Here is a 14,078-nt window from a genome sequence, read left to right as displayed (position 1 = left end):
TCTATTGTCTTTTAATATAGTCTACTTCTACATGTTGATGCCTTCTCAAGCCCCTGAACGAGCTGTGTTTGTGATGTTTCCGCAATGCGCGGAAGGACCGGTTGCAAGGTTGCTCTATTTTTTAAATTCTGCTAGGTGCTACTAGTGTCGCAGAAACGAAATACTTCACCTGTAAGCACTAAGCTCCGTGTGATCAAGTGTGAGCGGCTGCAACGTGAAAAAATTGAAAACAAAAACAGAGCAGGAGAGAGATCAAAGCAGGAGAGAGGTCCAACCCGAGTCCTGATAACTATATCACGAAGAGAAATCACAATGTCTGAGTCCTGTATCGGCAACCTGCCGTAGCTACGCTAGTGCCTTGAGCACTTTGATAAAAAGGGTTTAATCATCACTTAATACAGCCGTAGCTAGAAGTATTGGCAGTGACATAAATTATTTTGAATTTCATAAGTTTAAAGGCTTAAAAAAATCAATCTATGCAAGGAGTCAATATGTATAGTGTTGATCCTTTTTCTTCATAACCTCTGCAATCCACTCTGGCATGCTGGATATCAGCTTCTGGGCCAAATTCTGACTGATTTCAATCCACTCTTGTCTTATTAGGGCTCAGAATTGACAGGATTGACCACAGGTTAACTGTGGGATTAAAATCCACAGATTTGCCTGGCCACGGATCCAAAATTTCAATGTAATGATCTCAGTGCCACTTCATTATCACTCTTGCCTTGTGACATAGTGCTCCATCATGCTGAAAAATGCATGGATCATTATCAAATTGCTTCTGGAATGTTGGGAGAAGTTGCTCTTGCAGGACGTTTTCATACCATTTTTTATTCCTGGCAGTGTTTTTGGGCAGAATTGTGAAAAAGCCACTGCCTAGGATGAAAAGCAACACCACACATGGATGGTCTCAGGATGCTTCACTGTTGGTGTTCACCTTTAGTGTTCACCTTTTCTTCTCTTGGACAAAAAACAACTGTGCATGAGTCTTCTGCTGTCCAATCCTTGTCCTACGTGCAGAATTTCAGTCCTTGATGTTTTTCTTTGCGAGAAGTGACTTCTTTCCTGCCCTTTTTGACACCAGGCCGTTGTCCAAAAGTCACCTCATTGTGTGTGCAGATGCACTCACACGTACCTGCTGGCTGCCAATACTGAGCAAGCTCTGTGGTTTTGGTTCCATGATTCCATAATTGACTCCTCAGGAGGAGATGTTCTGAAGCCTTATTCCCTGCAGTTGAACCTCTCTGCTTCTTGATGATCCGGTAAATAGTTCTCTCAGGAGCAATATTCTTTGTAGCAATGTCCTTGCATGTGAGGACGTTTTGATGCAAAGCGATGATGGCTGCACACTAACACAAGAACACAATGATTGGAAGCACTTCGCTCCTTTTATATCAGTCTGCTCTTCTAATCCAATCAGAATGATTTTACCTGACTAGTACTTGTTCACACTTTCCCATGTGCTGGTAATTTTGTGCCAGGGCCAAAAAATTTGTTTTTTTGTGATGAAGTTAATTTTTTTGGCCAATGAAGCCTTTTGAAGTTATTTAAAATGTATCTGACCACTCTGCACAATAATCTAAAAACAGTGTGAATCAACACTACAACAACATACAGCAAGCATTACGAAACACAATTTATGTCATTTATGTCAATTATTACATTTATGTCACTGCCAGAACTTTTGGCCATGACTGTAAATGGTGTGACAAGCCATTTTGAATGTTTTCCTATACTTTTAAAGTTTAACAGGGTTTTGGGAAACTGCCATTGAATAAAGACTAAATAGCAACACATTTATCCAATAACAGTGGTATTTGTTAGGGCAGTATGTACTAGCTTTTAGATGCAAATCTAACATGCCAGCTTACCGTTCTCTATTTTGCTCTTGGGATGAGGTCCACTGAAGGCCAACAGTTTTCCTGGCACAATCCAATTAAAATCCCCATTTTCCACACGCTTGTAATGCAAAAGATGAGAAGATACACTAAAACTTCTGAATCCACATAATATACATAATTCCTTAATCACTTTTAATTATGTAAAAGTGAATTTACAATTTACATTAGTTATGTATCCTTTTTTGCTTTTGAGTGGTTATAATAGGACAATAGACAGTGTCCCCAAAATGAATGGACACTATACAATACATGTGAAATCGATTCGATTTTTATGACAAAATATCAAACCAGATTTTATTTCAGAGTAAACACAGATGAAGTACGTCACAAACTATGAACATGATGACAATCAGAGTGTCCAAATACTTTATAATTTATGACCTACTTCTTTTTTTGTTCATTTTTTTTGCTTGCAAAATATACCTTTTTAAAATAAAAGCCACTTGGTTTGATCTTTTTATATTGAATGTGATTATTAAGACAGTTATTACATTTTAAATGGTCAAAAACGTTTTGGGGCCACTGTAGAGAATGAAGCAGTGCTGTACACTTTAAAGTTAGATTATATCTATGAGAAATATTAATATTAAAGAAGGTGATACCTCATAATGTTCATATTCTTCAACATCGAAATTCTCAAAGTCAAAGAACCCGTGCTGCAAGGCCTGAAGAGAAAAGAAAGGCAAATCACGAATCATGAATTCAATGGAACATAATGAAATCTAAATGCTTCATGTGTCTTCAAACATGTCTATTATGCATAAATCTTACAATTCTTCACAATAACTTCATTTGTGTTCAACAAAAGAAAGAAACTCATTCAGGTTTGGAACAATTTTTCAAACAGAATTTTCATTTTTGGTTGAACCACCTTCCTTTAAGATAAATCCTTGATAATTAAAAAAGACAAACTGGTAAGGTTTTGTTCAACCTCACTTAAATCATGTGTCAATTACAATTGTAATATCTCACTGTCTGTCAACTGCATTTCATACCTGACAGATAATTTTCCCAAAGCTCTCCACCCACAAATTTCCCTCTTTACATTGTTAGTCAGTTTTGTTTGTCCACTAATGTGTGGTGTGTCCTTTATGTAATCCGTCTATTAGAGCCTGTGCCAATTCTTTCTCCCGTGTCAGATTGAAAAGACAGATAATTGGACTAAAAGATTACGCTCTTGGGATAAAGTGCCTTGTACGTCTACACTGTCCAGCCTTGGTCCAAAAAATGGGTCAAGAATGTCAAACTTTACCCTTCCTAAATATTAACAGTTAAAACAGATGGTGCTATTGAAGCAAACTCTTCCCTTTAATACACTTACCTTGCGGATTCCTTGTAAACAGTCTAATATGGTTAGATCATATGTGCAGTTCCCAAAAGCAGCATCTCTATATGGAAATAAAATAACATTAAATAGATTATATAATATGTTAAAGGTATAGTTCACCCAAAAATGAAAATTAGCCCATAATTTACTCACCCTCAAGTCATCCTAGGTGTACATGACATTCTTCTTTCAGACGAATGAAATCGGAGTTATATTACAAAAGTCCATTAGAATCTGATTCATAGTTGCTCTGTTTTTGAAGTCCATAAAAAGTGCATCTGCACATCAAATAACATGCTTGACGCGGCTCTGGGGTGTTAATTAAAGCCTTCTGAAGCGAATCGATGTGTTTGTGAAAGAAGAATATACATATTTAAAACTTTATCAAGTAAACTTTCGGCCGACCGCCTTCCCTGTTCAATTTATGGAAAAATTGTCGAAAGTTCCCCTGCCGAATGAAAGACTAACGCAACCAGGTACACTCGTGATGACGTCAGGCACGCATCTTGAGTTTCACTTTCAACATTCAACACTTTTCCACGGAAGGCGATCAGTTGAAAGTTTACTTGATAAAGTTTTAAATATGAATATTTTTCTTACACAAACGCGTCGATTCGCTTCAGAAGCACCCCGCTTCAGCATTAACACCCCGGAGCCGCGTGGAGCACGTTATTTGACGGACAGATGCACTTTTTATGGACTTCAAAACCAAAGCAACTATAAATCAAATTCTAATGCTTGGATTAGCCTGGACTTTTGTAATATAACTCCGATTTCATTCGTCTGAAAGAAGAATGTCATGTACACCTAGGATGACTTGAGGGTGAGTAAATGATGGGCTAATTTTCATTTTTGGGTGAACTATCCCTTTAATTAAAAAAATATATATGTACATTTTTCGTGAATGTATTCTAAAAAAGTGAATGTATGATCTGTGTGTGTGTGTGTGTGTGTGTGTGTGTGTGTGTGTGTGTGTGTGTGTGTGTGTGTGTGTGTGTGTGTGTGTGTGTGTGTGTGTGTGTGTGTGTGTGTGTGTGTGTGTTTGTGTGTTCAAACCTACCTCAAAATTGCCTAAACTGGGGTACTATCTTAAATAACTTGGGTATGATTGCGTTTGAAAAGACGTATGATTTTCTAATCTGAAGATATTAGAGTCTATTTTTAGCGGAAAGATTTTCACTTCACCACCTCCCTTCAACATTTAATAGCTTCTTGTTCTTTTATGAACTTTGATGTTTGTGATCTTTAGTCTTTCCTCTTTCCAAATCTCCATATTTCATAACATTCAGTGTTATTGTGCAATTTAGAGAAAGGTAGTCAGCGGGGTACAGTTGAGACACTGTATCAACTGTACCTGCTGACGAATCCTATTGTCTCAGATGCTGTCAAGGCATAGACATTTGGGATGAACTGATGGAAGTGCATCAAACATCACAATTAGAAACTGAGTAAGAATAAGTTGATTTAATGAGTATGTGAATGAGTGAATTACTCCCTTACTGACTGAGTGAATGTTATTTATTTTGTTTCTACAGTTGTACAAAGAGCTGGTTTTTAACTGTTCAATATTTTTGTTGTTCAGTGTTTTAGAGATGAACTATTCCTAATTTGAACTCTTAATCTTAATTGTTCAGTGATTTACTGATGAACTGTGGGTTATGATGTTCTGCTATTGAATTATTATTTGTTGTACTGTATATAATAAAGAACAGGAATATATGGAAGCTTGTTTTCTCCATGGAATAAAAAATAAAAAAGGTAATTGCGAATTGTTTTTATTTCTTTTTTTATTTCACAACTGACTTTTTTCTTGAAATTGTGAGTTTATATCTCACAATTCTGACTTTATAACACATAATTCCGAGTTATAAAGTCAGAATTATGAGATATAAAGTTGCAATTATCTTTTAAATTTGTTTATTCCGTGGGCTTCCATAGAAATAAAATGAAGAGCTGAAAGAAAATAATTTTTGTTAAATTATATCTCTTAACCCTCCTATTATCTTTGGGGTCAATTTGACCCCATTCAATGTTTAACGTCTGTAAAAACACGATTGACATCATTTTTTTTGCTTTAGATTGAATGACTTTTTCTAATTGAATGGGGACAACTCTGTAAACATAAAAATAACATGATGATATTTTCCAATGTCCTGTACACATTTTGTAGCATCTGTGTTCCTTGGGGTCAATTTGACCCCAGGCTCTTTTAGCTGTATAAAACATAAGAAATATCAAAATGTTACACCCATTTGTTTAGGTTGTTTTCTTGAGGTCACTATAACATGCTATAATTTTATATATTCAATGTAACATTCAAACAACTTCCCTCTAATTTAGGGCTCTAATCTAACCTAACCAAACCATATCTGTATTATTGCGAGAACCACTAGTAGTTCACGTTATTATGGTCCTGCCCCACCACGTGAGTGACAGGGTAGCCATAGTGCTGCTAATGTCATCAAAATGGTTCCAGGGTCCACCAGATATGCTGTCAGACATAAATTACCTGAGACATAAACTTTTGTAAAAAAAAAAACAAAAAACAAATTCATATTCTGGAGGTTTAAATTGCTGGGGTCAATTTGACCCCAGAGGGTAACAAATGTTACTAGATTTGAGGGTAACAGGAGGGTTAAGACATTAGCTATGTTTCCATCACCCTGGTTTTGTGCACATTTTTAAGTATTGCATCAGAAACAAGAGATGAAAAAAAAAACTTTAATTCACAAACAAGTCCTTTCTATGAATAGAAAGTTAAAAAGAACAGCATTTATTTGAAATAGGAATATGTTTAACAACGTAAAAGTCATTACAGTCATTTTTGATTAATGGAAAGCATTGCTAAAGAACACTTGGTAACACTTTAGTACGGGGAACAATTCTCACTTTTAACTAGTTGCTTCTTAGCTTGCATATTGGCTGTTTAGTACTTATATAGCATGCTTTATACTGCATGACCATATTCTACATCCCTTAATCCTACCCAACACCAAAACAATACAACAGCTACCTTACTAACTATTAAAAGGGTCATGAACTGGCTTTTTTTTTTTAAATGTATACTGTTGTCTGAGGTCAACTTATGACGTTTGCGTGGTTTTTACATTCAAAAACATCATAATGAATAAGTAATAGGCTATTTTCAACCCTGGTTTTGAGGCTCTCTCAAGAAATGCTCAGTTTTGATGGGCGTGCCGCACTAAAGACTTGGAAGTAAATGCCCACAGCTAGGATTGGATAAGATTTGCATATTTAATGAGCTTCAGCTCCCTTCAGTACATGTGGGAATTGTTTTGAAAGCATCTGGGGAAACGCTCACAGGGCACGCAAAAAGCCTTTATCCCAACCGCGATTGATTTGAATGTTATTTTTTTATTACTTGGCTGGCCAGATCGGTGAATAACCGCGACCCGTACACACACACACGCGCAAGAAAGGAATGTTATTTCACTTTTTAAGATAGCCCGTCGGCAGGCTGGGCTTATGCTTTGGTAACCGGTCTGAAAAACACATAGGCCCGGGACGTTGGGCTTTGCGAGCCCTGGCCCATAACGTTACAAGTCCGAGTCTGATCATGAATAAACCAATAACACCTCAAATAAAGGATTCTCCCGCCTATGACAGCGTGCTAAGGTATGTTAAGTTAGACACATACACATAATCAATACGATCTGTAACAATGCAATACTATCAATACTGTTGCACCATTCCTGTCGGATCCAATATAGAAGGCACAGCATTGTGTTTTAATCTCAATATGTCTGCAAATCCAGTCTCGACTTGTATATTGTTTACAAACAATTCGGCGGTGAAATGAAGCGAACAAACGTGCAATGTCTTACACACGTGAGCTGGAACCGGCATGTTTATTGCTTGGTAGCGCGATCCGTTTAGGTCCACGAGTCAGTGGGCGGGGCTACAGAAGCAGACGTACATATTTATCTGTTGAGGCGGCGTTTCTGCATTCTATGACGTCAATGGTCGACATATTCTGAGATCGAGCTTTTTCTGGGCCTGGTGTCAATAAAAGCTTTTCTTTGACTAACAAGGAAGTTTTCAGCTCTGAAACTTACAGGATATTATTATTTCACGATGAACTTTTATATATCAAAGGCTCAAGGGAAAGTTGAGGATTTTTCTCCACACAATGGACTTCAATTGAAACCAAAATGTTGAACGTCCACATCATTGTAGTTTCAAAGGGCTTTGAAGTGCTTCAAATAGTACTGCGCGATCCCAGCTGAGGAATAGGGTCTTATCTAACGAAAAGATCGGTAATTTTCTAAAAAAAATTCTAATGTATATACTTTTTAACCACAATTGATCGTCTTGTGCTGGTCTGCAACGAGCCATATATACATTTGAATTTTTTTTAGAAAATGGCCGATCGTTTCGCTAGATAAGACCCTATTCCTCAGCTAGGATCGCGCAGTACCATTTGAAGCACTTCAAAGCCCTTTGAAACTGCATTGATGTGGACATTCAACATATTGGTTGCAATTGAAGTCCATTGTGTGGAGAAAAATCCTGAAATGTTTTCCTCAAAAAACTTAATTTCTTTTCCACTGAAGAAAGAAAGACACATGGACATCTTGGATGGCATTGGGGTGAGTAAATTATCAGGACATTTTCATTTTGAGGTGAACTAATCCTTTAATAAGCAGTAAATTAGGAGCTTATAGAAGCAAATGTCATAGTTAATATAGTGAATAAGTGTTCGCCATACAAAACGTTTGAATTTATTTTTTAACAAGTCCTTTTAAATGGTTATGTACATACAGTAATATATAAGACTATGGTATTGAGGTGTTACTAGCGTGATGACTCATGTTCAGATCGGATTGAGCGTGTGTGCAGTATTTCACCTGAAGGGCAGGTATGACACATTGGTTCCAGAGATCAGGGCCCGGTACACTTCCTCTGGAGTTCTTTTTAAGTAGGTTACCTGAAGAAAGAAGCGAGACATGACTAGCAATTTCTCTGAGAGACTCTGAAACCAGCTCAACTTGGTGTGAATAGCTTTCTATTCACACAGTTTTCTTCTTTTCTTTTAATAATTTTGTTACCAAAACACCAGGGTAAAAATCAACAAAAATTATCATCTTCTAAGGTTATAGCACAGGGGTGTCCAAACCTCAGTCCTGGAGGACCACTGTCCTGCAGGGTTCAGCTGCAACTTGCCTCAACACACCTGCCTGGAAGTTTCAAGTATGTCTAGTAAGACCCCGATTAGCTGGTTCAAGTGTGTATAATATGGGTTGGAGCTGAACTCTGCAGGACAGTGGCCCTCCAGGAGCAGGATGGGACACCCCTGTTGTAGAAACAGAGCTGGACTCACTGCATAAGCACCGATGAGGACGGCTGCATTGGCTCTCTTTCGCTGGTCATAACTGGTGTAATGGATGATGCGCTTTCTGGACAAAGTGAAAGACTGCAGACATACACAACACACATTCATGCTTAGAAAATTCTATCATCATATATTCCACCTCATGTCATTCCAAACCTGTCTGACTTTCTTTCTTCTGCACAAAAGGAGCTGCTTTTCATGCTCACTTTAAAGCCATATTTCAAGTCCTCTGAAGCCAAAAGACATCCTTTAAATAGTTGATAATGCAGCTCTCATTCACGTTCACATACATATTCAAATATGGCACATCAAGATGAGCAGATCTATTGTTTATGATGCCAAATGTTGTTGTAACCAATACACATATTTAAATTGCATAAATGAGATTTTATGACCTATAATGAAGGAGAAGTTTGGTGAATAATGACTTAACTTTCATTCTTTTCTTCACACAGAGCTACTGTTTCAGAACACTTGGAATATAGTGCATGATGCTGTTGAAGTACTTTCATGGTAATTTTTGGATCTTGACAGCCACCTCACGATTCCATTTGACTGAATTGAAAAGAGTAGAACATTCTGCCTATTACATCTCCTTTTATGTCTAATGGAAGAAAGAAATTCACACAGGTTTGGAACGACATGAGTCATGACGGTGCCTAAATGATGAATGTTCATATTTGAATGAACTGTTCAGCTCTGGTTGTCATTCATATGTTTCTTGGCTTTTTATTTTGCTGTTTTGTGTAGAATGATGCTGCATTAACAATGTCTCAGACAGAGGAAGATTACGTGAATTGTTCAGTTTACCAACAATTTATTTTTCAAAAATATGAATAAAAACTGATACTACTTGCCATCTTCTACATCACTGTTAAAGAGACCTGAATTATGTAATTTCTGGTAAATGATGTCACATATGGGTGGAGTCTGGTTGGCATGATGTGGTTGAGTTCAGACTGAGGGACATAACTTTATAGTCCGTTTTGTTTATTTATTTATTTATTTTTTAATATTTTTCACAAGAACACAAATAAATACTTACAATAATGCCAACAATGATAGACACTGTGCACATTTTTTTACATATTTTCTAAGTTCAAATTCAGTGATGTGCTCAGTCAGGGACGTGACAAAATGCTTAGTGTATGATAGAAATAAGACATTATTTTATGATAGAAATTATTTAAATGCAATCATTTTTAAATCATTTTTATTTATCATAATGGACAAGTATTGTGAAAAACTTTTAACATTTCATTTTGGTGAACCACCACTTTAAAAAGTCCCAGGAATGACCCAATTGCAGGGTATTTATATTAAGTACATACATATTTAAATGTATTTGTATAGCATACATAGCATACAATAAATGCAGCCTATTTCAAATAGGCCCACATTTTAGTATATTTATTTTTCACTAGAGTCTGCTAAGAAGAACCGAAATCATACATCCGCTAAATCACCAAAACGCTAGTTGGTTCAAAACAGTCAAACATGTCAAATGATGTTCTAAGAATAGCTGTACTCGAATGTGCTTTCAAATGCTACTTGGTTTAATATTTCGACTCTAAGTCAACAAAATACAGTCATTTTATGTGCTACTTAGATGTCCAAATCTTTTTTGTATCCACTTCACACTAAAGACAAGCACATACTGTACAGAAACACCTTGAATGTGAACCATATAGCCCCTGTCAACTCCAGATACAAAGAAAGTCATTGAAATTCAATCATTCATGCCAGAAACTTCTGTCATGTCTTTATAGAGATGTGTAACTCGCAGTAATAGAGCGCTCTCTGCTGCTCACTGCAGGAACTGCTCATGACTCATTATACAGTCTTGCAATTAAGTAAAATAAATTACTATTAATATATAGACATTAGAACCATGGCTGATGGTGGTGAAGGGATGTGACCACATATTAAGGTTTTACAAAACTGAACTATTATCGATGATTTTAATTGATTTGTATAAGGTTGGGCTTAACCTTGCAGGGGATTAGCCTTCGTGGTTTTCCAGGAAAGCACCTTCAAGTATCGGTTATCTAAGACTCATACATTTATATATAGGCCTACTCATATGTATAGAATTTTGACCTGTTTTCTGGACTATGAGATAGATGGTTTTGAAGTGTCTCACTGCATCACTTATTTGTGTGCTAACTAAAAAGGCTCTTCTCAATGTTTATGAAAAACATATATGAAGAACTATATTTGATCAGTGATAAAATGTGAATGTGAAACACTGAGCCATTTGATTCGAAGAAGATCTTACCTTTAGTTTTTTGTTCAGTTTGCAGCAATATCTGTACAGCATTGCCAGATTGAGGGGTCCAAAATCTGCATAAAAGCTTGAGACAGAAATGGACCATAAAGTCACCAGTTGCATTAAATGAAACAATCAAATATGAGCAATCAGAAATGGCAATTTTAAACAGCCAGTTAAAAAATATACAGACTTACTTTTCATATATAAATTCATCATCTGTGCAGAAGAAATGTGTGTTTGCTGTGCTCTTGGGTTTGCCTCTAAGAGTGGCGAAATACAGTCGATCTGGGGGAAAGGAAAATACAACTGAATACAGAATGAGTAAAAACAAAAATAAAAAAGGTAAATAACAGTAAATCATCTAAATAGGCTATCTTACATAACACAGTCTATGTACTACATTCTAGCAATCTCAAGATAAACTAAAACAGGAAGCAATTGGTAATATATGTATATGAATAACTGATCTGTAAAGCATTGTATATTGTTTTAATAACACTCATGAAATGTATTACAAAGTGCAACATACAGTGTGCTAGGATATTGATGTTACAAGACATACCCATATGGATTGGGCACATTAGAAAATAGTAGGCTATAAATTATATTTGCCTTTGAACCTTTGTTTTATAAAAACGATATAACGTTAACTATTTTCAACTTATTACCTTTGATAAACTCAGAAGATCCCAGCAGCTCATGGTCATCTCCCATTTTATCTAATACTGAAACTTCAGGGTGTTAAAATATTTCCACGAGTTTCTTTTCGTTCCGACGGGACGTTATATTTTGGAACATCCGGTAGTTTTGCAAATAAATGTGTTTAGAAATTAATCCGTTACAACGAAGTCAACACAGTCCTGTTATAACCCACTTCTGTGTCCTATAAGCTCTTCTGTGTCGAGTATAGACGGCAAATCCTCTAAATCTCTTCCGAACGGAAGGTGAGTTAAAAACATGATGTTTTCCATCAGTTTAATCTCATATATGTTCGTGTCCTTAAGTTTTCCGTAATATTGTGCACTTATAGTGTGCTAGAGTTTGCTTGCACGTTCTTCCACAGCTGAAAACTTCGCAATACAAGTTAAAGAGACATTGCCTAGTAACCACGTGCCACACCGCTACACATATACGTGTTGCTAAGGAGGGGTCATTTTCGGCCAATCAGAGTTCGAGACGCAGTGTTTTGGATTACAGTTGTTCTCAGTCGCTTTGGTACATTTCTCGAATCATCCTTATGATTTGCAAACCATTAAGTGCATTTCTCAAAAAAAAAAATCGTGCAAACAGCATACACAATGGATTAGCTATCTGAAAAAGCCAGTAACTTGCTCGAAATGCTTAGTTGGTCTCTCAAAAGTAAATATTTATGTAAATGAACATATCAGTGACTATCTTGTGTCGTTGTCTCAAACAAGATAGTCAAAATGCTTTGTCATGTTGTCAATAGTGCACTCTGTCAGTATTTTCAGATGTAAACTATGGCTACAATTTTGATGACAATGATTGAAAATGCACAAGACTGCACTTTATCTGAATGGCATATGTATATTTCAACCATACAAATTTACCCATTACTCTAGACTGGACGAAAATGGACATGATTCTACACTTTTACTGTTGGTCTGTCAACAAATTACAGTAGGTACAATGTCATTGCGGTGCAAAGAAAAGATGCAAAAACCTCTAAGTCCATCTAACATGTTTTCTTTTAAATTAGCATTTTTTTATCAGGCTCCTATGTTTAGGTAATTTCACTTTATGGCTATAAAAAGGTTATTAGTCAGTTATTGAAATGCCTTATTTTCAAAAATGTTACTTTAGTCTATTCATGTGTTTTAACAAATTTAACAGTCTTTTGCTGCAAAATCAGGTTTTTTTGTTGCAAAATCCTCTAAGTCCACCTGTTTAGACAAAATGACAAAGTAAACACTTGCAACTAAAGATGCAACTGGAAACATTGCAAATGATGAAAGCAGAATTCAAAATGTAACAATGAAGAAACTGATCCACTCAGAGTAGGGGGAAATGTGATGCAAAGTGACTGCCACATCCGTTTCTGTCAGAGTTTTACAGAAGCACACTGTTGTGTTTACTTACTACTCGCAAAATCCTGTAATTGCAACTGTAACGATGGAAGCTCGGCAAATGAAAGACGGCTCTTTCACACAGTGTCATTCATCTTGAAATCATATGATTCAATTCATGGTTTCTGTGGACTTAGAGGATTTTGCTGACAACAGGAAGTGGCATTTAGAGGTATCTGCCATCAAACTGGCATTTGCATCTGAACTCTTAAAGCTATACTGTGTGATATTTTCCCCCATCTAGCGGTTAAAAGGTATATGACCACCCAGTGAATATTAGTTTCTCTTCCTCTCAATTCCGATTTCGTTTTAACTCCTATGGTGGCCGATTTAGTCCAAGATTAATATGGCTTCCAGTTCGACTTCGTCCACATTCGACACGGTGCCATCGAGTGTTAAAACGCGAAAGGCGAAGCTTGAATTTACGGGTATGTCCCTCTTTGGCTAATGTACTTTCAAGATGGAGGGGCAACATGGCGACCGGCATTCGAACCCCTTACCCGTATGTATTTTCAATGGCATATTATAAACTTACAAGAATACTTTATTACTTGAAAGAAGTAAATATACATTAATGAGCACATATATTTTTGAAAGAACTAAGTGTTTCTAGCTAAGAATAAACTAAAAAAGTTACACAGTGTAGCTTTAATAAACAAAAACATACTGTCAATATGTGGGTCAAAGACGAGACGTCACAATTTTGGTGTCCGCATCAAATTATGTTTACAAAAGTAATTTTATATACATAAAAAACATGTTAAATGCAAGTAAACTGTCTACTTTACTATTTCAAATAACTTTTGTCAAAATAAAATGTCAACACTTAGGGGAAATAATGTTCCAAAGTGTAAAATTGCCATTCAGCGTAATGGTCCGGACTTTGATTTTGCCATTACATCTTTAAATAAATGTATGAAATAACAAGTAAAAAAATATATTTGTTTTCTTGGCATTTTCAAATATGTGTTGGCTGTGTTATATTAAAAGGACTATGTCTTACTTATTTTTTTAAGTATTTAAATAACCAGGGGACTTTTGTCCCGAAAATCCAGTTTGTAAGAGATCATTCAGTGTAACAGGATCAAGAAGCCATTCTGAAATCATATAAAAAACAGATAGTCATTCGACAGTCTGT

The 14,078-nt window shown here is 36.2% G+C and overlaps 1 protein-coding gene across 1 annotated transcript in view; it reads right to left on the bottom strand.

The window, feature by feature from the left end:
- Positions 1–11,978, bottom strand: part of cdc14aa (cell division cycle 14Aa) — a 35,731-nt gene extending 23,753 nt beyond the window's left edge. Inside the window, exons 1-8 of the mRNA XM_079819857.1 lie at positions 11,522–11,978; positions 11,048–11,138; positions 10,860–10,935; positions 8,570–8,662; positions 8,097–8,176; positions 3,223–3,289; positions 2,504–2,566; positions 1,872–1,959 (exon numbers count right to left, since the gene is read on the bottom strand). Coding sequence (XP_079675983.1) covers positions 1,872–1,959; positions 2,504–2,566; positions 3,223–3,289; positions 8,097–8,176; positions 8,570–8,662; positions 10,860–10,935; positions 11,048–11,138; positions 11,522–11,567 — 604 coding nt within the window. The 5' untranslated portion in view covers positions 11,568–11,978. The remainder of the gene's footprint in view (positions 1–1,871; positions 1,960–2,503; positions 2,567–3,222; positions 3,290–8,096; positions 8,177–8,569; positions 8,663–10,859; positions 10,936–11,047; positions 11,139–11,521) is intronic.
- Positions 11,979–14,078: the final 2,100 nt, after the last annotated feature.

Source organism: Gobio gobio, assembly GCF_949357685.1.
Source record: "Gobio gobio genome assembly, chromosome: 6".
Taxonomy (NCBI): Eukaryota; Metazoa; Chordata; class Actinopteri; order Cypriniformes; family Gobionidae; genus Gobio; species Gobio gobio.
The sequence above is the reverse complement of the archived record's forward strand: the minus strand, read 5'-3'. Positions and strand labels throughout refer to the sequence as shown.